Consider the following 22,478-nt stretch of genomic DNA (forward strand, 5'->3'; position numbering starts at 1 on the left):
AGCACATTAATTCAAAAATCAAATGAAAATTAAAAAATTTGCTTGTATGCATCTGTAGTTGGTCTGATTACACTTTCATGCATTTATAAATGTTTTTGAACTTTTCTAACATTTTAAACCTTTTGGTTTGCAGTGGGAGGATTCGTGTTAGCTTTGGAATTTTAAGCTCACTTTTAACAGCGGAAGTGTCTCTTTGGCCGTGTATAAACAATTTAATTGAATGTAAAAACAATCTTCTCATTAGTGTCGTTTTAAAGTTCTCAGAAGTTGCTAGCTTTTTATTGGAACTCTCTTTAGTAGTCTTTCTTCCTTGAGTATTAATAGGTCTTTGTACAAGCCAACCAGTAGGAGCATCAGTTAATTAAATAAATATGATTACATTTGACTTCTCGTTATACCTGTTGTACTAGTTTAAATTCAAAATCAAAAGTTTATTTCATTGCCACTTATTCATTTACATGTCATCGTTATTGTTATCACAATTTGTTGCAGATGTTTATGTTCATCATGTTTTAGAATTTTAGATCAACTTTTTCTTGCAAGCATCTGCAACAAATCCTAACAGTGTTCCTCAAATACCACCTCCAGGTGCCGTTGCATCCAAACCACCTTAAACTGTTGACTTATTTGCTTCCACCAAAACTTTATATATTAATCATTTCTTATATCTGATCCTGAGAAACAAATGTTTTCACTTCTCAAAAACTAGATTCAAGAATCATCCCAAAGTAACGTATAAGAGCTGAAGAAAAAAACTTAAATAATTTCATATGGTTAACTTCATCGCTGCAAAAATTCCTAATATTGTTTTTTTATCAATTTTCCCTGTAAGACTGTATCACATGATAAGCAGTTATTCCTGCAATTATAAATATTAATACAACTGAGGATAAAATCACAATAATATCAATAACAACAACACATCTTAATATAATGTATTTTTAAAGTGTGCACTTCTGCACATTCTTAGACATTTTTTAAACTCTTTTTGTGTTAACTTTTAGAAATTAATATCTGTAAAGGTTATCAAACCTGCACATGATGTGGAATGAATCAACTCGAGCATCAATTGCATAATCCAGTGAAATATCTAATTCCAATTTAAATATTGTAGTCATCTTTCAGAACATTTGGTAACTGGTCTAATCAGAAGAAATCAATTATATCTCAGAGTAAATTTTAGCATCTCAGATTTGTTCCATGCCCATCTTTTTCCAGATCTATTTGTGTAATTTATTTCTTTGCAAGTACAATTTACCATAGTTATGTTATATTCCTTTTTGTGCTGTTTGGCTTGCTGCGACTACTATTGTGTCACCAAAGATGATGTTTTCTGAAACATCCCAAAATCAAAATTCTTATCCCGTGGGAATTGGTCCATTTATCTAACAATAAAATGATGCTGAAGAACCCGTGTTCGTTATCGAAATAAATGACTAAAACCTGGCAGAATGTAAAAAAGGTTTTGAAGTTTTTGAGATGAAACGAAATACTGTATATGGATGATTATATTGTGTATTCTTCAACTGGTGTTGATTATACTCTAAGTCTTACTAATGTTTTAGTCAAACCACGCAATATCATGACACAGCTCCACCAGTTAAAGATGTCTCTGTAGATTTTTTGATAAATATATTGAGCATAGAAAAGAGGAATAAAAAAAGATGTTGCACGACAACGACAATGATTATAAATAAATAACTGATTTCCATAGCCAAAACAATTAATATTTCGAGGAAAGGAAACGTCAAATCACCTTGGACTATGTCAAGCCACACTGGAAAGGAGTTGTTTGTCACTTTAGGATGCAGAAAATAAAGCATCAAATGGGTATGTTTTCTTGAAGAGTGTCGGTGTAAATATTAGTTGAAACCGATTGCTGCTCAAAGGCAATCAATACTGGCCCCTGGAAGCAATGAGATGCAAATCAAACACACACTCCATGCATGTGATCAACAGGTAAAAGACGCATAAAATATAATTAATCACTTCACTAACGAATTCAAGGTAGATGTCTAATTTACACATGCAGTAAATTTGTTATTCACTGTGCAACAGGAAAACTAAAATTAAGGGGTTTTGTAAAAGCTAATAGAAGTTGAAAATATAATCAATTAAATTTGAGGTCAACATATTTCCAAAAATGGATCGAAGAGTTATACTATTAGTTGACAGGCAGATCCAAGCAATAAAGCTTAATTGCAGACACACCTGGACAGTGTTGGAAACATGAGCTCAAATGGTTTGACATCTGGCACAGCTGAAGAATAATTTTGAATAATCGCTTTTAACTTTATAGAATTACGATTAAGTGAAAGGTTGAACAGCTGTTTAAAAATAAGGACTATTAACAAATACTGCTATAACCACCGCTGTTGGGAGGACACTATTAACTGGTACTCTGCCTTAAACATATTTTGCATAATGTTGGTGCCCTTTTCTATGTCCTCTGTCTCATTTTTTAAATATATATTTCAATAATAAATTTTATAAATTATACTTGTTTTGAAAATTTTACAACCTCTGCATATTTTAGCATAACACCTGAATTAATTGTTCTGTTGTGAATAATCTTATCATAGATGTAAACATTTGTTTGAATTCTTCTTTAGTAATTCTCGGTTTCATTCTCAACTTTTACCTTTTCATCAAACATCTCATTTGTGTTTGTTATCTGCATCACAGTTTCTTCGGGTACATATATAGGTCGCTGTTGTACACAGAATTTTAGGTTGTGTATCCTTGCGCAACATTCATTTAATGCCTCCTTTTCATACAAATGTTACCAACAAGGTACAACCAGTTTTATCTGATATATTGCTTCTGACTGCATTGATCGGATATTGCCATTAATCAAAAAGAAAGATACTAAAAATAAAAACGAATTATTCCTAATTTATGACTTTAACTGCAGCTGATACGACTGTTGCCAGTACATGATCATTATAACTGACATGTCCATATTTCCTAAGATATCGAAATCTTTCTATAGAAATTAACATATAAAACAATTATTTTCAGCATTGTGGCTAATTCAATGTTAACAAATTTAGATACAAGTAAATGGAAGATAGCTATGAGAAAAGCTATGACAAAATCAAGATAATCAAGATAACTCTAAAGTTAACAAGTAACTTGTAAGGTTATTTCACAAAAGCCAATATACCCCCATAAAATTAAACTTGGCAGACAAGGTCTTAGATAAATTTCAAACAGTCAAAGCTAACGTTTGAAGAAACAGGGTGTATCTATAATGTCACAAGATCAAAGCATAATACCTGAACCAAATAAGTATAAAGAACGCAATAGTTGGATAGTTGGTGGTATGCATGTTCAATGAACCTTGCTCAGTTGGTTAAAAATAAATTCTTTTTTAAAGCTGCTGAAATAACAAATCATATTAATAAGTATCACATATTTTACATCCCCACAAATATCTAGTGAAACAAAGGACAATTGTACAAAATATTAGATCTATCTACCATTGAGCACATAAAAGTACTTTCATAGTTGTTTGCTACATGCTTTTATAGAACTTATTAAGGTCAATAATCTTGCCATCAAACAAGGATATTGGAAATATTGTCAGGCTAATCTTTCCACCTTCACCAGTTCACAGTAAGCTACAAGATAAGAAATCTATTTTTACCAGACAGTCTTGATAATGCCATACCAACAAATGTAAAATCTATTATATATTGCTAAATGGCTAAAGTGTTTGGCAGATAGGTAGCAAATAAATGTAGACAAAAACAAAAAGCATTGTCAATTCAATTGAGCATCCAATGTTAAGCTCTGCTTCTACTGTTGTATATAGCTTTGTTCTTTTTTTGTCCTAACTGCATTATGTTTTATATCATTATATCTGTATTGCTCGTTAAAGATCGAGCAAGCTCCTCATGGTTGTTTTCATTTGTGCTGATTACTTTGCTTATACCACTGATGATCACTTTGATTATATTGTCACCAATCACTTTGCTTATATTTTCACTGATCAATTTGCTTATATTGTTATTGATCACTTTGCTTACATTGGTATTGATCACTTTGCTTATATTTCAAAATTCATCAAAAATATCACACAACATTAAAGTAGATTTCAATTCATTTTTAGTAAATTAGCTAACATGATGTATGGCTCATGTGACCGATCACACATCATCGCATGTCATTTATTTCATTGATGTGGTTTCTGTGATATTTTGTTCATGTTAGTACTGAACAAGCTGTGCTAGAAGTATACTTTCTACACCCAAATGGCGATGAACGAAAAAAATACAGAACACACAGTTTGTCTTCTTTTTCTGCGCATTGGGGATAATGGAAAATTAAAACAGGTATGAAATTTGCATATATAGTGGTTTTTAAAAAAAGTGTATTCTGTATTTTAAAAAATATCGGATATGTCTTGACTGCACTATTAGTTGGGGGTGGGGGGACCATGAACATGCAGAAATAATGCAAAATTTTAGGTTGTCGATGAACATGCGCCCCATTAGGAACAATTTTTTTAAAATATTTCACAATCAGACCTTATCCATCATTGTCTGTTGAGGGTTGGTAGTTAACATACATATTTGCAGATCTCCACAAAAATTTTACCATCTTGGGGTAGTTACAAATTTACCAAATCATGGGGAAAAGCTAATAAATAGTTCTATTAAGTAAATTCAACGAATTTCTGCAATGTCTTTCTTTAAAAATCAAAATAGATACTAAAATTACATATTTTGAGTAAGAATCTGATTCATGGCAATTCAATTCAATCAAATTTAGTTCACTGCTCTTGAGTCCTGCTTTATGCAAATGAAATACTGTGCCATGCTAAATTTAGGAAGCTATCTCCCACCACATGTAGAATTTAAGGTTTTCTTACAAAGTATTTACACTGTACACCATCCATTTATTGCTGACTTATTAGCTTGAAGTTATGAAGGCCAGCATGTAAAAGCCTTTGTGTGTGTTGCGCATAATTACATATGTTTCAGTCATCTGTTCCTTTCGTTAAATATTTGCTCATAATTATACACAAGCGAAAATAAAAAAGATCATAAATTTCAGTATTTTTTAATGGTATAATTTCATTTAGATCAGTTAGCGCATATCCACCCCTCATCTTCATCTATTACAATATGAATCAGTTAAATTAAACTTTCATTTATTTTCATGACTGATGTTAATATTTATGAAATAACAAGGATGCTAAGATATCAAATATGTCGAAAGCTACAAAAATCATTAGTAACAGTAATAGTTGTTGTAGAGTTTAAAAAGATAAAGCCTTCCAAAACAGACATAAACATTAAGTACTAAACAACGAAAGTTAAAATTTAAAGGTGTTACAATTGTGTAAAAAAAATAGCTGTGCAATATATAAGATAAATGTAAATCATGCAAAATCTGCTAAAATACATGGCCAAAATTGGTGCATGACTACAAAAAAAGAGAACAAATCATTAAAAGGTTATGTAATAATTTTATGTTTCCTTCATTTACATGAAATGTACGTCATTACACAAGGAAAAGTGAAGAAAACAAATTAATTTATTGCAATTACTACTTTCATAATTGATACTCTTTGTGAGAACAAGGTTACCTCTATTACACATATAACTGGGGCACTGTGCATGTTTAATATCCAGACAAGTATCTTAACTAATAACTATTTTCAAGCTTCTTTTCTTCAGATATTAAATACAGATAGGGCACAGTAAATAAGTATATTCTTATTTGTCGAGCAAAGTATCCGGGACTAATAATAGAAGAGAAAAAAAAAGTGTTACACTTCTACAAACATTAAGACAAGTAATTAGTTTCGTATAAAAGTTCACGCAGTTTGAATATTGTGTCCGCAGCTCATATATTTAATTTTTGTATTCAGTCAAGGATTTAATTTATTCAGCATATCTTTTCAAGCAAAATTCAGTATTATGCTGACTTTGCGTACTTAGGCATTTGTGCTAGTTTATCCTTTTGCTTCCTATCTCTACGTCAATGGCGGCGCCCATCTTCACCAAAATAGAAAATTGATTTCTACTATTTTAGCTTTTTAACATGCTGAAATGAAGGGTTTCATAGTCGTTGACCGCATGAACGATGTCCACTTCATCGATACAGATGCCGATTTTTCTAGACATGTCAATAAACAAGCGCTTGATCAAGGCTTGTTGACAGTATGCCATCTTTCTTGTTTTAGTAGCACCAAAACAGATGTCATGTGATACATTGTAGGACTAGCCATCTTTCCAGTTAGATTTGGGCCACAACGGAATTGTTGTGGTATTTGCATACCCTCCGTTTTCTTTGTACCCCCTACCAATTTTTAAAAACTAATAGTATTAATGATATTAAAATAATGCACAGTGCTTAGTCACGTGATTCATTGATTTATAATTTCTAACCTGATTTTCGTTAAGTGGTCCCTTACACTTAGAATTTTTTCTATATCAAAACAAACGGTAACTCCAGATGTAAACAAGCAGACAGAGACTTCTCGCTATCTTTTTCTAGTTCCTAGAATAGTCCATTTCAGTAAAAACTGTCGTCTGCATCCAGTATTAACAATGTATAGTTTCTAAAACAAATTGAACAAATAAATAGGAGTAACTCTTGTATGCATGTGTTCAGAGTGTTGTAACTCCAAAATTTACACAATTATTGAGATTATCAAAGACAGTGAACTACATCACCTCGGTTGGTTGGAAACAATAGCTCATGTGAACATGGTGACCATGTTGCTAAAGAAACTTCAGTTTGATTCAAAATGTCAATTAGTTGACAGTGTTTGGGACCCCCTGGCAATAATCTAGTTAGAACTTATAAATCAATGAATGCAATGACTATGTTTTCCAAGTTTTGTGCATTTTTTTATATCCTTGGTGCCTTCTGTTTTAAAATCAACAGGGGAAGGTGCAAACAAATGGGAGGGTGTTAGAATGCTATAGAGTAGAAGCAGAGGTCAATGTGTTACATAAATGACTAGGAATGAGTTGCTAGGACGGTAATTAATATACTTTACATGTTAATGCATTTATACCAAAAGGCATAAAATGGTAGGCAACAATCAAGTCCTACATGGCAATACATCAACACTGGCTGGGTGTGTATAACCACCATGGATATCAGAGTCAACATCTTACATTGTAAGACTAGACTTGCTTTATATCAACAGGTCCATGAAACATCTATTTCCAGATTTTGATTTAAGTTGTTTATTTTTTGTTTGTGAAAGATGACTGTCCTGCATTATTAAAGCTTCATTGAACCTAAAACTTCTCAGATTGGTCAGTTATCACAAGCATTTTGCCATTTTAGATTTTTTAAGTTAATGAACTTAACAAAACTTTTTGTTGGGTTTTACAGTTATTTAACACATCATTAGTTATATCATGCATAGGAAATGAGACACACAGAGGCAGTTGAATTGACAACTCTTGTATAATAATAATGATAATAATAATAATAATAATGAGGACTTTGTACTTTGTTTAGTGCCTAATCTTTAGAAGCTCTAAGCACTTTACAACATAGACAACACCTGTAACATAAAAATACATATATATTGATATGATTACGAAAAACAAACACCATGAAATTAGAAAATATAAAAACATGCTGAAAATAAATAAGATAGGAAACATTATTAGGTCTTTAAGTTTGTTCTTGCAGTCAAAATAGGTGAGTTTTAAGAGCACTCTTGAATGGGATTACTGTGTCTTTGTGTCTAAGTTCAGTGGGCAATTCTTTCCACGTTGCTAGGACCTGGTATGCAAAAGAATGTTGTCCATTTGACTTCATTTTCATAGTGGGAATAATGAGTATATGATTGTTGGAATAGAAGCGTAAGTATCTTGCTGGTGTGTACACATGGGTGACATTAGATGGATATGTTGGACTGGAGTCTGTCAGTGAAATATAGCTCAGATATCAAATTTTGTGTTTGATTCTGGATGAAATGGATAGCCAGTTTATGGTACAGAGCAGGTGGGAGGTGTGATCTGATTGTGGTACTCTAAGGATGATCCGAGCAGCTGTGTTTGGAACTTTTTGAAGGTTCTGGAGTAGATATTGAGATGAACCAGACATAATTGAATTACAATAATCCAGTCTTGAAAGTACTAATGAACACACAAGCAGTGTATCTGCTAGGGGTACAAGACTGAGAGTAAAAAATCTCCTTGGTGTGAGAACTGGGGGTCAGACTGAGTAAAAAACAAACTTTGGTATCAAAACTGGGGGTCAACTTCAAAATTTGGGGGTCTCTGAAGCGCACATGAGGGTAAAGGGAAACACTGACACAAGTGTTTTAGTGGCATCAGCTGAAAGATATTTGCAAATGGAGCTGATGCGTCTCAGCTCAAGATATGCAGCCTTGCATTTGTTCATGACATGCTGGTGCAGTGTGAGAGTACTTTCCAGAGTAACACCTAGGTTTTGTACTGACTGTGAGTTTAATGTTGGTGTTGCTGATATTTATTGTTTGAGGTAAAGGATGTGAATGAGAAAGTCTTTGTGTTGTGATCAGAATGGCCTCAGTTTTATCATCATTCATCTGCAGCTTGTTACATGTCATCCGTGATTTCATATCAGAAATGCATCTCTCTACACCTTGGATGGTAGCATCAGCTTCAGTTGGGTGGCTAGATTTGTATATTTGGGTGTTGTCAGCATACAATTGGTGAGACACTGGGTGATGATTTATGACACTTGAGAGCCGCTGAATGTATGGAATGAAGAGAACAGGTCCAATAACAGACCCCTGTGGAACACCACAACATAGATCTACTGGGCTGAAGTGTATTCCATTTGTGGACACAATTTGTCTCCTGTTGACCAAGTAGGACTTGAATGACAGTAAGGCTGTATCATGAATGCTAAATATGTGCTGGAGACAGTGATGTAATATATCATGGTCTATTGTGTCAAATGCTGCAGACAAATCAAGGAGGGTGAGGACTGTAATCTTTCCACTATCCAAAGCAGAGAGAATGTCATTAACTACTTTTAGAAGAGTTGTTTTAGTACTGTGGCAAGGGCGATATGCAGACTGTACATTGCCAAAAAGACTGTTTGAATTCAGATGAGGTACAAGTTGGGATAGAACAACTTTTTCTATGATTTTTTATATGAATGGGAAATTAGAAACTACATGGTAGTTGGTTAAATCGTTATGGTCGAGTGTTGGTTTCTTCAGCAGAGGCTTTACAATGGCAGTTTTGAAAAATGATGGGAATTACCCAAATGAGAGAGAGGTATAAATAACATCAGTTAGTGAAGGCAATATTCCATCTAAGCACTCAAGCAGCAGAGATGTTGGAATTGGATCAAGTTCACATGACTTTGGTGCACTCTTCATCACCGATCTGGTGGCTTATTGGTTAGAGCATCTGCTCTGGATGTGGGAGGTCATGGGTTCTAACTCCAGGCCGAGTCATACCAAAGACTTCTAAAAATGGTACTAACAGCTGCCTCGCATGGCACTCAGCATTAATAGGTTAATGTTAGGACTGGTTTGCCTGGTGTCAGGATAATGTGACTGGGTGGGACATCATGCTACATGCCTGTGGCATGATGCCCCAGTGCTAGACATCACTTTAAACTCACACTGCAGACATCATAGCGATATGACTGGAAAATTGTTGAAGATATGTTAAAAATCAAAATCACACACACACACACACACACACACTCTTCGTCACAATTGTACATACTAAATTCATAGAGACAGGTTCAAATGCTGCTAATGGTTGCTGCAGAAATTCTGTATAGCAACTGTATGGTGATGACAAGTCAATTGAAATTGTGTTGTCAAGCCTATCTCTAATGGTTTGCTCTTTGTTTTGGAACAAATTTGCAAACAGGTCCGGAAGGTTGACTGGAGAGAAGGTAGATGGAAGTGGTGTACATTTGTTCCCTGACATTAACTTGTTAGCAATCTTGAAGAGCTCTTTTCATTGGAAATTTCCATGATCTTAGTACTGTAAGGTTGTGGGCTGATTTCGCTGCATGGACTATGTGATGTTCTTCTTAGCGGCTTAATAGATTTGCTTATGAATAGTGAGTCTGGTGGAAAGCCAAAGCCTCTCATCTTTACGGCGGTCTCTTTTAGCAGTGTGAAGCTGGTCCCTAACACTACTATACCATGGAGAACACTTTTGAATTGATACTCTGCGCTTGGTGGCTGGGGCATCTTTGTCAAGCAATGAACACAGACAATTATTGGGTTGTTTTGCTGCAGGATGTAGGCAAGTTTCTCTTAGTATTAAATAAAGTTAGAGGGTTAGGGAATGATACGTCAAGATGGCATATAATGCAGAGGTGATCTGATGTATGTTCGTTGGATCCAGGGAGGACCATAGAATATTATCATCAGGTCTATAAATAATCCAGTCTAGAATGTGACCATGTTTATGGGTGGGTTGGTTAACTGACTGTTTGAGGTTGAAAACATTAATGGTATCTAGGAGTTTTAATGTGTTTAGGTTTCTGGGACAGTCAGAGTGAAAGTTTAAATCTCCAAGAATAATCAGGTTGCCACCTATCAAATTTCCATAGTCCAGGAGATTCAGAAACTGCTCCAAAAAGAGAGATTCAGTCAGCTTGTTTTTTCTACTAGGAGGAGGGCGGTATAGGCAGAAAAAAATGGACTGATCTTTGTTCCAATGTGAGTGTGGTTTGGACTAGTTTAAACGATGTGTGGTAGAAATTAAAAGTTGTGGTGTGGTTAAGATGTTTGATCATGGAGTTCTTTGTGATGACAGCGAGAGTGGCATTGGAATGACTTGATGGAGTAACCAGTGGGTGTTAGATCTGCGCACTTGGGCTCATCACCTGATGTTTTTAGCCATGTTTTTGTCAGGAAAAAGATGTTCATATTCTGATCGTTGATAGAAGTAACTGCTTCTGTGCGCTTTTCTGGTGGTCCTACTGATTGGGCATTGAGTAATGCAATACGCAGAGGTATCTCTTGGATAGTTGATCTCTTGGATAGTATTATCCTTAACCTGCCATGGTTCATGCCCTGACTATGAATTTTAAGGTTTATATAATGATATTGTGAGAAACGCTTAAAACTGCCATAGAACATATTCATTTATATTTACTTAATTTATTCTTATTTGAAAAACATTGATCAACTCTCCAATTCTTTAAATATTTATATTTTTCAGAGGGTATCAAAAATAAATTATTTCCCATTGTGCTTCTTTGGTTCATTCTGCCTGAAATAAAGGCCTTTTGACATAAGATTGGAATGTGAAAATTAGGACAGGTTAAAAAATTGATCGTTTATGATGACCTTTAATTATTAATATTTGCGTCTGTAATATAATATATTTAATTTCTTGCAAACACATTTCCTGCAGTAAAACACTTATAAATAAGGATGACAAAAATATCAGAGAAAAATTAATATGATGCATTTTTCAATTTTGTGTTTTCAAGCTTTCCAATAAATTATCATATGTAAAGATTCAGTACAATAAATCTTAAAAAGACTGTTTTTCATGCTATTTCATAAGACATTTGTTTCCTTATATTTTTATTTTCAATGAAACATTTTATATTGTATAGTTTTCCATTGGAATTATTATTTCTAACATGATATAAAAACTGCTTGTTATGGTAACCAAATGTTTACATTGCCTTTTCCATCTCTGAGATCTCAGTTATGGGATTTCCACTAATAAAAATGCAAAGAAAACCAACATTTGAACAACAGCAATGGCTTGCACAGCTAACACTCACTCCTGGGCCAATAAATTTGTGGTGAATATGGCATTAGTTAAATTTAACATCTTCATTGTGTTTTCATTGATTTGAATTGTAGTATATGTTTAAATATCATTTTGTCAAATATTTCTTAATAAGCACCTACTGTCACTATCACGGAATGCTACTGACCCAGTTGATAACATCAGGATAAAAAAAAAACAAGTGGCTGAGGTCGCATTAAATATGGTACACTAATCAAGGACAGTTGATGATGAGTCCAGCACTTTTCCAGCTGAATTAGTGAAGCTTCCCTAGATGGAAAATTTGACAAATTTTAATAAAATGACTGATTGTATGTCTTACCTGAGTGACTGTTAGTATTAAAAAATGGTAGAATGATTTTTGGTCATACAGTGAAACCTGTCTTAAAAGACCACCCCTTCTGCCAAAACATTATGGTCTCTCACGAGAGGTGGTCTCTCATGACAGGTGAAAACACAATGTGATCATTAAATCTGTACCTGGAGAATCTGGTCTCTCAAGACAGGTGATTTTTCGTAGCAGTGGTCTCTCAAGGCAGACTTTATGGTATTAATATCCAGTCAGATTAATTTAAGTGGATTTTAGTTGTTGGATCCATGGAATTATCATATTATGGATTGGCTTACAAACAACCAAGAATTAAACTTTGTTGACAGAAATGACAGTGAAAGATACATTGATCGATGGATGTTATGTCTTGCCTAGTTTTGTATACTTTTGGGGTATTGAACACCATCTTGGCAAGATTCAACAATGTAAAAAAAATGAAAATTATTTCCAAGTACAGTACATACATGTATATTCATATAGCTTTGCTCAATCAAAATGGCAGAATGCCTTACACAGTTCCATCAAAGTCAGAGAGAATCATTAATTTTCAGCCTCTGTTCTATCATGTCAATTGATCATGATCAGGACTGCAAACCACATGTTAATAATTAAATGAGGAAGGCACACTCTTTACTTTGGCAAAAAAAATTATAAATTTGATTTGTAACAAATTATGCACTATGGATTGCTCTAGCTTTTCTTGCTAAAGTTGTTTTCAGTTGGCATCACAGTTAGTATTTGATATAACATCTGAAGATCTTTTAATTCAAACAGCATGAAACATTTATGAATGTAAAATCTTGTTATTGCCACTCCCCAGAATTTATTGCCATAGGTTTTTTCTCCAAAAGACATCTTATGATATCTAATTAGTCCTAAATACAAATCATGTCAGATAGTACCACAGTGATGGCCTGCTTTATAGTCTTGTTATCAATACTTCAGTGGATGGTCATATTGATATGATTTTTTCATAAAGTTTTCGAATAATGTCCTTTTAGTCCTGAATGAAAATGTTGCCAATCTTACATCATATACAACCACCACGTGTGCTTGAACATCATTATCGTTCATGAATATCGGAGATGGTTTCAAGACTCATCAGTTAAAAGAATAATATATTGACTTTATGTAAATTCTCTTCAGATGGTAGAGCATCAATCTCTTCCAAGGGTTCTGTTTTCCAAAGTTTCAACGAAGTTAGAGAAAAATCCCTCAGTTGTTGTATTCTCATTTTTTCTTAATGTTTTTGAATTTTTCTTACAACAAAACAAATATTCCAGAGTGAATATGGATTTGCTACATTCTGAAAGCTTCTCATATATATATATATATATATATATATATATATATATATATATATATATATATATATATATATATATATATCGACATTCTTATTTCATTATATAAAGATGATAACTTGATATTTAGGATAAATGCAGATTCTTTCCAAGGCATTCTTAAAATGTTTGTAAAATTTGGAAACTAATTATTATCTTGACAAAGACAGAAATTATTATATTTGATACAAATAAAACTAATCAGTTTGAATTGGTATTTAGTGAAAATGTATATATATGTGATGAGTTTAAGTACCTTAGCATTCTTTTTTCTTCTCAAAAAGCCATAGATAACCTTAAAACATATGAATAAATATTAAACAAGCAAAGAAGAAAAGAGTGTATCAATTTACATGTACGACTTTAGCTAAATATGTTTTATGGCTTAGTATTATTTTGATCCAGCTATTTTTGTTTTAATTTATTGTATAAATTGCTTAGTTCTTATATACTTTATATGGAGTAGTTATGCTAGAAAATTAGTCTTTGCCATTTTTGATTTAAATGTTAAGAACTTTGCATTCTGTGTTGCCATAGTCATGGAGTAAATAATGAGAGAAATTGGAAATAAAAAATTAAACATGAAGGGTTTCTTACTGAACCACAATATTTTGCTTTGGGCTAAACTCAAGCTGTGCACACTATTAGATAGGCCTTGAGTGGGTAATTACACAATAGACCTTGGTGTGTGTGTGTGATTTGGATTTTTAACGTAGCTTTAACAATTTTTAATTCATATCTCTATGACATCTTAAGTGTGGCATTTTAGTGATGTCTAGCACCAGCATCATGCCCCACCCAGTCCCATTATGGACCATAGACCTATATAATCTGAAGTATTTAGGCACACTGTGCGACTTGTTCCCACCAACTGAATTAAAATAGCAGAAATTTGTATTTACTTTGCCGTAAAAGCAGCCCCATAATGTTAGGTTTTGGTTTAGCTCAAATTCCTCCTTTAAATTAAGGCAATCAGTCATAAATTTTGACACTTTAAATACAAACCAAGGATAACAGCTGTGACTTGTGGATTTTGAAACTATCAATATTGTTTGAAGAACTTCAAATCATACTTATTTTTTTTTGTTTGTTTTTAACATTGTATATAGTATATTAATTAGTGTATGTAATGTACTAAGTGCTTCAAGTACTGGGCAAAATAGGCTCAGTTGGATGCACAAATCAGTTCCATATTTTTATTATTTTTGTATTTTTTTAATTGGAGTGGGGGTGGTATTAGGGTTAGCAACAAAAACCAGTGATGGTTGTCCAACTGGAAACATATTTTTTGTGGCCTAATTGTGGCTGTGCCATTTATATAAGGGATAATTGTGGCTGTGCCATTCATACCAGGTACATTAATTCTAGTTTTGTCATTTGTACCAGGTACAGTAACTGTGGCTCTTCAGTTTGTACCAGGTATGTTAATTGTGGTGTGTTTACTCATATTACTAGATACGCCTATGAATATAATGATTTTGTATGATTTTTGTATGTTGAATATTTTCAGGAAGATGACATTGACTGGAGCACTATTGAGAGCAATATCATCATGCAGCAGTTCTCTCCCCTGATTATGTCTCAGTGGTACATGATTGACACAGCTAAGAATCCATGCTCTTCTATTACATGTGAAAATGGATTCCTGTTTGTTTTTAAGCATGTAGGTATTACATAGTAGACTTCGTTTTACAGTTATTTTTCTTCTTTGTTATTTATAAAGACCTCTTTAATGCCAGTTTTAATTTTCATGTGTCAATTTTTTTCCTTTCCTTTCATTGCACTGAAAAATAGAGAAGCATGACTAGAAAATTGTTTTCTGGTATTGTGATATTTACAGAGGAACCCAGGTATAATACAGCAATTGGGATCCATAACTGCCAACCATGTTATGTACTGAATTGAAATAAAGTGAGAATGTTCATAAATTTTATGAATGCCAGTCAGTCGTGTAGTAAATAATTTTTCTACCTTAAAAGTTAAATAACAGTCAGGATTAAGATATCCCCATTAAATATTTAATGTTTAAAAACATTTATTAGGATCTGTAAGGTATAGGTTTCTGAAACGTAACTGAAAATTATTTTTATTTGTTTGTTTGTTAGCATGGTTGATGTTTTTATTTGTGTCAAGGAATGAAGGGCACATAAGATAAAAAAATTGGAAGCCATGATGTGATGTTGTTACATCAGAATTTGTGCTATAACAAAATACATAGCAGCGTTCACGTGTCTTTTGAAAAGAAGATTTGGCTTTTCATTAGATCAAAAAACCAGCTATTTTCCAGAATGTATGATTGTTTAAACAGATGCATATGTGCATGTATGTATGCACCAGCAGTTCTATGTTCAGATGGATGCGGATGTTTTGCCCATGAAATATCACATAGGTAGTAAACAAAACAATTCATATTCCTGTTTTAAATCTGATAAGAATAATTGTTTTTGAATTCCTCTACCCTTTCATTTTAGTTTTCAGACTTTTTGATTATTGCTATAAATGGAGATGGATCTGAGACAGAAGACTTTCTTACAAGGAAGTGCCTGGTCTTTATAAGGCTTATTCAGTTCCTGTTTGGACCAGTCTCACAAGAGTAAGTTACCTTTTCTTGTATCCCCTTTCAATGAAATTAGGATGGGATTTAGTGTTTTGTCTGTTCATTTTTGTGTTCATTTATTTATTGCCCTGGGGCCCCGAGTGGCCGAGTGGTCTAAAGCGCTCTCCATCACAGATCACTGCCATCTCCCCTTTGTCTGTGTGGGTTCAAGTCTTGAGCTTGGCAAATATGGATATGTGAGAAAGCTTGCCAGTATCTTCTCGTGGGTCGGTGTTTTTTTCCAGGGTATATCTGGGTTCTTCCTCCACCATTAATTCTGGCCGCCATGTATAGCCTATTTTGTGCTGAAAAATGGCATTTAACCCTATAACAACAACAACAACATTTATTGCCCTCTCATTATTTTGTTATCACTTCAATATCTCAGACTTCAATATCTCAGACACTTTGTCACCTACACTTATGACAGTTGGTATAAGGATTAGTGATTGTGGCCTAATTTGCATATTTAAATGACTTTCATATTTTAACTTTTTGTTATACCTTGATATCTTGCACCCTATTCCACCTACACTCATTAAGCTTGTTGTGTGGATACATATCAGTGAAAGTTACACTGCAGTGCTGGACCTTGGTCTCTATGACCTAACTTGCATACTTGAGTGACTTTCACCTATTTGTTCATTTCATGTCTGTTGTGTCATCCATGATAAATCTTCCATCAACATCAATTTCAAGCAGATTTTGCAGAGAGCATCCTGGCATGAAGACTTCTGAAACTTTAAATATGGCTAACATTACAAAAACAAAACAAACATTAAAAACTACTTCTTAAAAACTTCTCAACAAAATGTAACCAAATTTTGCCAGAAAACACTGTACCATTATGGCCTTTCAAATTTATAAAAATGATGTAGAGTCACCATCAAACATGGCTTCCATTAATTAAAATGAGAAACCTTAAAGAATAATGTAAATCCCCACTAAGCACATTTGGACTAAATTTAACAGAAACCACTCTTGCATAAAGACCTTAATATCATTTTGTACGAATCGTGCCAGGTGACCACTAGAAATGACTGCCATTACTAAAAATATAAAAACCTTTAAATGATGTCGCACAATCAGCTCAACAGAATTTGGCTACATTTGACAGAAAACACCATTGAACACATGGAAAACACATTAATATGCAGCAGTATGTTAGAGCAGCCAGTAAAGTAATTTCAAGATGGTGCATGTAGAGTTAGAATGCCAATGATAAAACTAGTTTCACTTATAAGGGTATTACTCCATTTCAGGTATAAGTTATTTTCCTGTCTTCTTTCCCTCATTATCTATCCCCTTGCCGATGAAACTGGGGTGGGATATAATGTTTTGTCTATTCATCTGTGTGTTCATTTGTTTGTTGTCATATATATATCATAAGGTGATATTATTCCATAAGATGCCATTTTGGATTTAATATACCATATTTACTCACATAAAAGCCAGGTCCAGATGCAAACAGGTGCCCCAGATGGCCAGGTGGTCTAAAGTGCTCTCCTTTACTAATCACTGCTATCATACCTCTGTCATTATGGGTTCAAGTCTTGGACTTGGCCAGTGTGGGTATATGAGAAAGCTGCCAGTTGCTTGCTGTGGTTCATGGGAGGGGGGAGAGATTTTCCCGGGTGCTTCCTCTACCAGTTATGTTGGCTGTTATATGTAGTCTATCTTGCACTGAGAATGACATTAAACCCAAAACAGCAAATGCAAACAACATAAACCCTGCCATCAGAGTCTGTATTGTTTGTTCTATTAATTAGTCCTAATAAACTGCTTACCATCCATTCCAATACATGAGCATACTTGGTATTGTTATTGTAATTATGGTTTTATTTTAATTTGACAACTTAAATTTGCTTGCAGTTACAATGAACAACTAGTTCACATGATCATACTTTTACAGAGTTGGTCGACCTATGTTCACATCTAAGCCAGAGAGATGGGATTTTCTCAGACGAATTCTCACTTCATGGATAGACCTTGTTAGCAAGGAGCAAGCATTTTTAATGGAGGTAATTGGTTTTTAAGACATAATAAGCTTTCATTTAAATACAGTGTTTACTAGAGTGTAATTTACATTGTGCTTAAAGTCAATGCATAATTTTTTGATGTTTGCTATATTATTTGCATATTTGCAGATCTAAAATTTAAATAATTTTTTCTTTGTCCAGAAATATTGCACAATATTACATTCATTGATTTATGTTGTTGAAAATAGGTTTAAACATGTTTAATTATCTTCCTAACACTGATATAATGAATAATATTTGTTTAAACTACATTACTCGCTTGTAGATATTAAAATGCTTTGATAACTGACATTGTTTTAATTTGAACATCGGTTTCAGTAAAAAGTAAGGCATGACGTTTTTAAATTATAGGTCAAATTCAATATCATCAGCACCATAATGATTTAAAAATTTATTCGACTAATCTGATTTGAACTAAATATGCTAATAACGTAGGAGCAGTTCAAGATCTTCATGGGTCATTAACAAACCTTGACATAAATTTCATTATCTTATGTAGATGCATAGACATATATTGTACATGAAATTTTGAAATTTGTTTATCATATAATAGCCCAAAAGCTGCTTGATGTGATTGGCATATTGAGTTATTTAGTAAAATTAATTATGTAATAATTTTTTAATTTTCATGTAATTTGGTTTTTTTTATCACTACTGGTCAGGAGTCTTAAGTTATAGCTAATCTATAACTGCACAGACTTTGGAAGGTTGTCCTTGCAGTGGTTTACCTCCACTTGCTAGGATAATACCACTGCCACAGTGCTGTGAAATTAGTGGTAAAATGCCACCTGGAGGAAATTGAACTCTTTTGATAACTTTATGACACTTAATTTAGATTATATTTACTGTGGTTTTTTGCTCTTGTATGCCTGTGTTACAGATTCTGAAGGCCGTGTATCACATAGCTGGGAAATAACTCCTGGGATTTTGTTCTTTTAAATATGGTAGAGAAGGCCAATGATATTTTAGATGAACACAGATATTGTAATGTGCCAATAGTATCACAATGCAATATATTTGAACCACCAAATTTAGTCTGTTTGCTTCTCCATGTTCTTGATTGAATTTCAACGCAGGAACCAGTTATGTTTCTTTTGTACTAATCCACAGAGATGATGAACTGTGGCTTATGTGACCAAGGAATCAAACATCATTATGGCAGTGATATCTGAAAGAGTCTGAGCAGTGAGGAGTATGAAATTTGATATTACTAGCCCATGGGCCAGGGAAAAATAATTTTCAGTTTCAGGAAAGGCAAGGAAGACCAGGGAATTTGGTGCTAAGTCAGGAAAATTAAAATTTTCGTCAGCATTTAGGGACACATAAAAAAAAATTGTACCCTAAGTTAGGTAAATTTTAAAATGGATATGAATGAATGGAATAGTGTTTTGTAATGTCTATGCCTGTTTCTTATTCATGATTTCATATTTGCTTGAGTGCAAAATGTTTTGGAGTAACCTGTGGATTTACTTAAGGGTAGAAATGCTTTGTTTTTCCAGTTCTGTAGACTTTGGGTTTTCTTTCAGAGCATTAATGTACACTGAAAAGTATTAAAAAAATGTAAACGACTGAGAGTACATAATCCATCCTGAGCAACCATGCAAATGTAGGTATAATAAATCTGAACTGCTAGTGAGAACTTTAGACTATAATTTTATCATCACTTTGAAATATTTCAGAAATCAGCAGCACCATAATTCATATGACTGTATGTGTGATGGATTCACACTACACATTCTAAACCATTTTTAAATTAGGTTATTTCTTTTTCACACACCCTTCATTTTTCAGAGAGAAAGGTAAAATAAGAGGTGCTTTTGGTTTGGCTGTAGCAAGTAGCCATGTTAAATGATGATAATACTGCACTACTTGAAAGAAAATTGATAAAGTGCTTCAGTGGTAGTGAAGAAACATGAAAAAGTGTGATATGTGAACTTAATGAATAAGGCAATAACAGCATGTATCTGCTGAAGAATTTATTTGATTGCACAGTTTATAGCAAATAAAAAATTATTAATTTGTATCACAAGAACAGACCAGGTGTGTCTGCTTAGATTTGTCTCCCCATTAAGTTTATTAGCAGACCATACAGGATAAATTTGTATCACAGGATCAGGTGTGTCTGCAATGAACAGTTTTGTTAGCATTTTCAGCAGAAACTTAGATTTTCCCCTTTTTTCCATTTGCTCTGTGTTTCAGGCTGTTGAGCGGCTGCATGTAAATCAGATGTTGAATGAGCAGTGCATTGAATTGCTACGCACGGGAGTCATCAGTGTCCAGGCTGCAGGAGAGAAATATACCCAACATGCCTTGCTTCTGGTCAACAGTAAACTCTTGGCCCTTTATTCTAAGTAAGAAAATTTTAAAATATACAGCTTGTATTATTCATTTGAACATTACAATATTTGGATTTTAATCATTTTTATAAATTTAAGAAAAGATGAAATGCATTCATAAAAGTTGAGATAATCGTAAAATCTATTGAGAAATGAAATTATCTGCCCAATATACTTGTGCATTTAGGTTCTTTACTTCTCTAAGAAAATTTAGTGCAGATAGTAAAATAGGGGTTGAGAATTCATGTGCACAACTTAAAATGGTGAGAGAAAATTTCTGGCAGCCTAGTGAATTTTCCAATTGCTTTCCTGATGAGATGCTGATTTGATGCTGACAAAAGTGTTTTTCAATAAAATGGATGTTTTGTCAAGAATATTGCCAACTTTATACATGGAAAGTCCATATATTTTACCTCACCTTCACTTTTCAGTCCTAATAAGCACTAGAAAGGAGAACAGATTGGTCTCAGTTTGTAAGTACATATGCCTGGTGTTAGGAGGGTCACAGAACAAGTTCAGAAACAGCCTCTCACATGATCAAATTTAGGTCATTAACATCATCAGCTTTTATATTTTTATAATGGCTAGTTCAGTAAGAGTAAGTCTTGGGCAGGTAACAATTTTTAGTACTTGCCTCACTTGGTGAATGGATTTGTAGAGATGTTACAATCCCTTTAAAAATGTCACTGTTTTGCTGTACATGTCTTTTAACTGTGTCCATCATTAAATCCCTAGAAAAAAGTTGAAAAATATTTATGTATACGAATTTGTTAAAGATATTTTCTTCCAGATCTTGGACAAAATTGATCTTTAAGTAATAAAACTATGCTTCCTTATATTCTGTGGTAGTTTTGACCTCACACAGGCATACTAACACATGTGATAGTTTTGACCTCACACAGGCATACTAACACATGTGGTAGTTTTGACCTCACACAGGCATACTAACACATGTGATAGTTTTGACCTCACACAGGCATACTAACACATGTGATAGTTTCAACCTCATACAGGCATACTAATACATGTGATAGTTTGGACCTCACACAGGCATACTAACACATGTGATAGTTTTGACCTCATGCAGGCATACTAACACATGTGATAGTTTTGACCTCACACAGGCATACTAACACATGTGGTAGTTTTGACCTCACACAGGCATACTAACACATGTGATAGTTTTGACCTCACACAGGCATACTAACATATGTGGTAGTTTTGACCTCACACAGGCATACTAACACATGTGATAGTTTTGACCTCACACAGGCATACTAACACATGTGATAGTTTTGACCTCATGCAGGCATACTAACACATGTGATAGTTTTGACCTCACACAGGCATACTAACACATGTGGTAGTTTTGACCTCACACAGGCATACTAACACATGTGATAGTTTTGACCTCACACAGGCATACTAACACATGTGATAGTTTTGACCTCATACAGGCATACTAATACATGTGATAGTTTGGACCTCACACAGGCATACTAACACATGTGATAGTTTTGACCTCATGCAGGCATACTAACACATGTGATAGTTTTGACCTCACACAGGCATACTAACACATGTGGTAGTTTTGACCTCACACAGGCATACTAACACGTGATAGTTTTGACCTCACACAGGCATACTAACATATGTGGTAGTTTTGACCTCACACAGGCATACTAACACATGTGATAGTTTTGACCTCACACAGGCATACTAACACATTTGATAGTTTTGACCTCATGCAGGCATACTAATACATGTGATAGTTTTGACCTCACACAGGCATACTAACATATGCGATAGTTTTGACCTCATGCAGGCATACTAACACATGTGATAGTTTTGACCTCACACAGGCATACTAACACATGTGGTAGTTTTGACCTCATGCAGGCATACTAACACATATGATAGTTTTGACCTCACACAGGCATGCTAACACATGTGATAGTTTTGACCTCACACAGGCATACTAACACATGTGATAGTTTTGACCTCACACAGGCATACTAACACATGTGATAGTTTTGACCTCACACAGGCATACTAACACATGTGATAGTTTTGACCTCAC

At 33.9% G+C, this 22,478-nt stretch overlaps 1 protein-coding gene across 1 annotated transcript in view; it reads left to right on the forward strand.

Annotated features, from left to right (window-relative positions):
- Positions 1-5,988: 5,988 nt before the first annotated feature.
- The window catches only part of LOC149795198 (BLOC-3 complex member HPS1-like), a 100,095-nt gene continuing 83,605 nt past the window's right edge, over positions 5,989-22,478 (forward strand). Inside the window, exons 1-5 of the mRNA XM_089964935.1 lie at positions 5,989-6,173; positions 14,938-15,090; positions 15,899-16,020; positions 17,936-18,044; positions 20,262-20,413. Coding sequence (XP_089821061.1) covers positions 6,063-6,173; positions 14,938-15,090; positions 15,899-16,020; positions 17,936-18,044; positions 20,262-20,413 — 647 coding nt within the window. The 5' untranslated portion in view covers positions 5,989-6,062. The remainder of the gene's footprint in view (positions 6,174-14,937; positions 15,091-15,898; positions 16,021-17,935; positions 18,045-20,261; positions 20,414-22,478) is intronic.

Source organism: Sinohyriopsis cumingii, chromosome 7, assembly GCF_028554795.1.
Source record: "Sinohyriopsis cumingii isolate HCF-2022 chromosome 7, ASM2855479v2, whole genome shotgun sequence".
Taxonomy (NCBI): Eukaryota; Metazoa; Mollusca; class Bivalvia; order Unionida; family Unionidae; genus Sinohyriopsis; species Sinohyriopsis cumingii.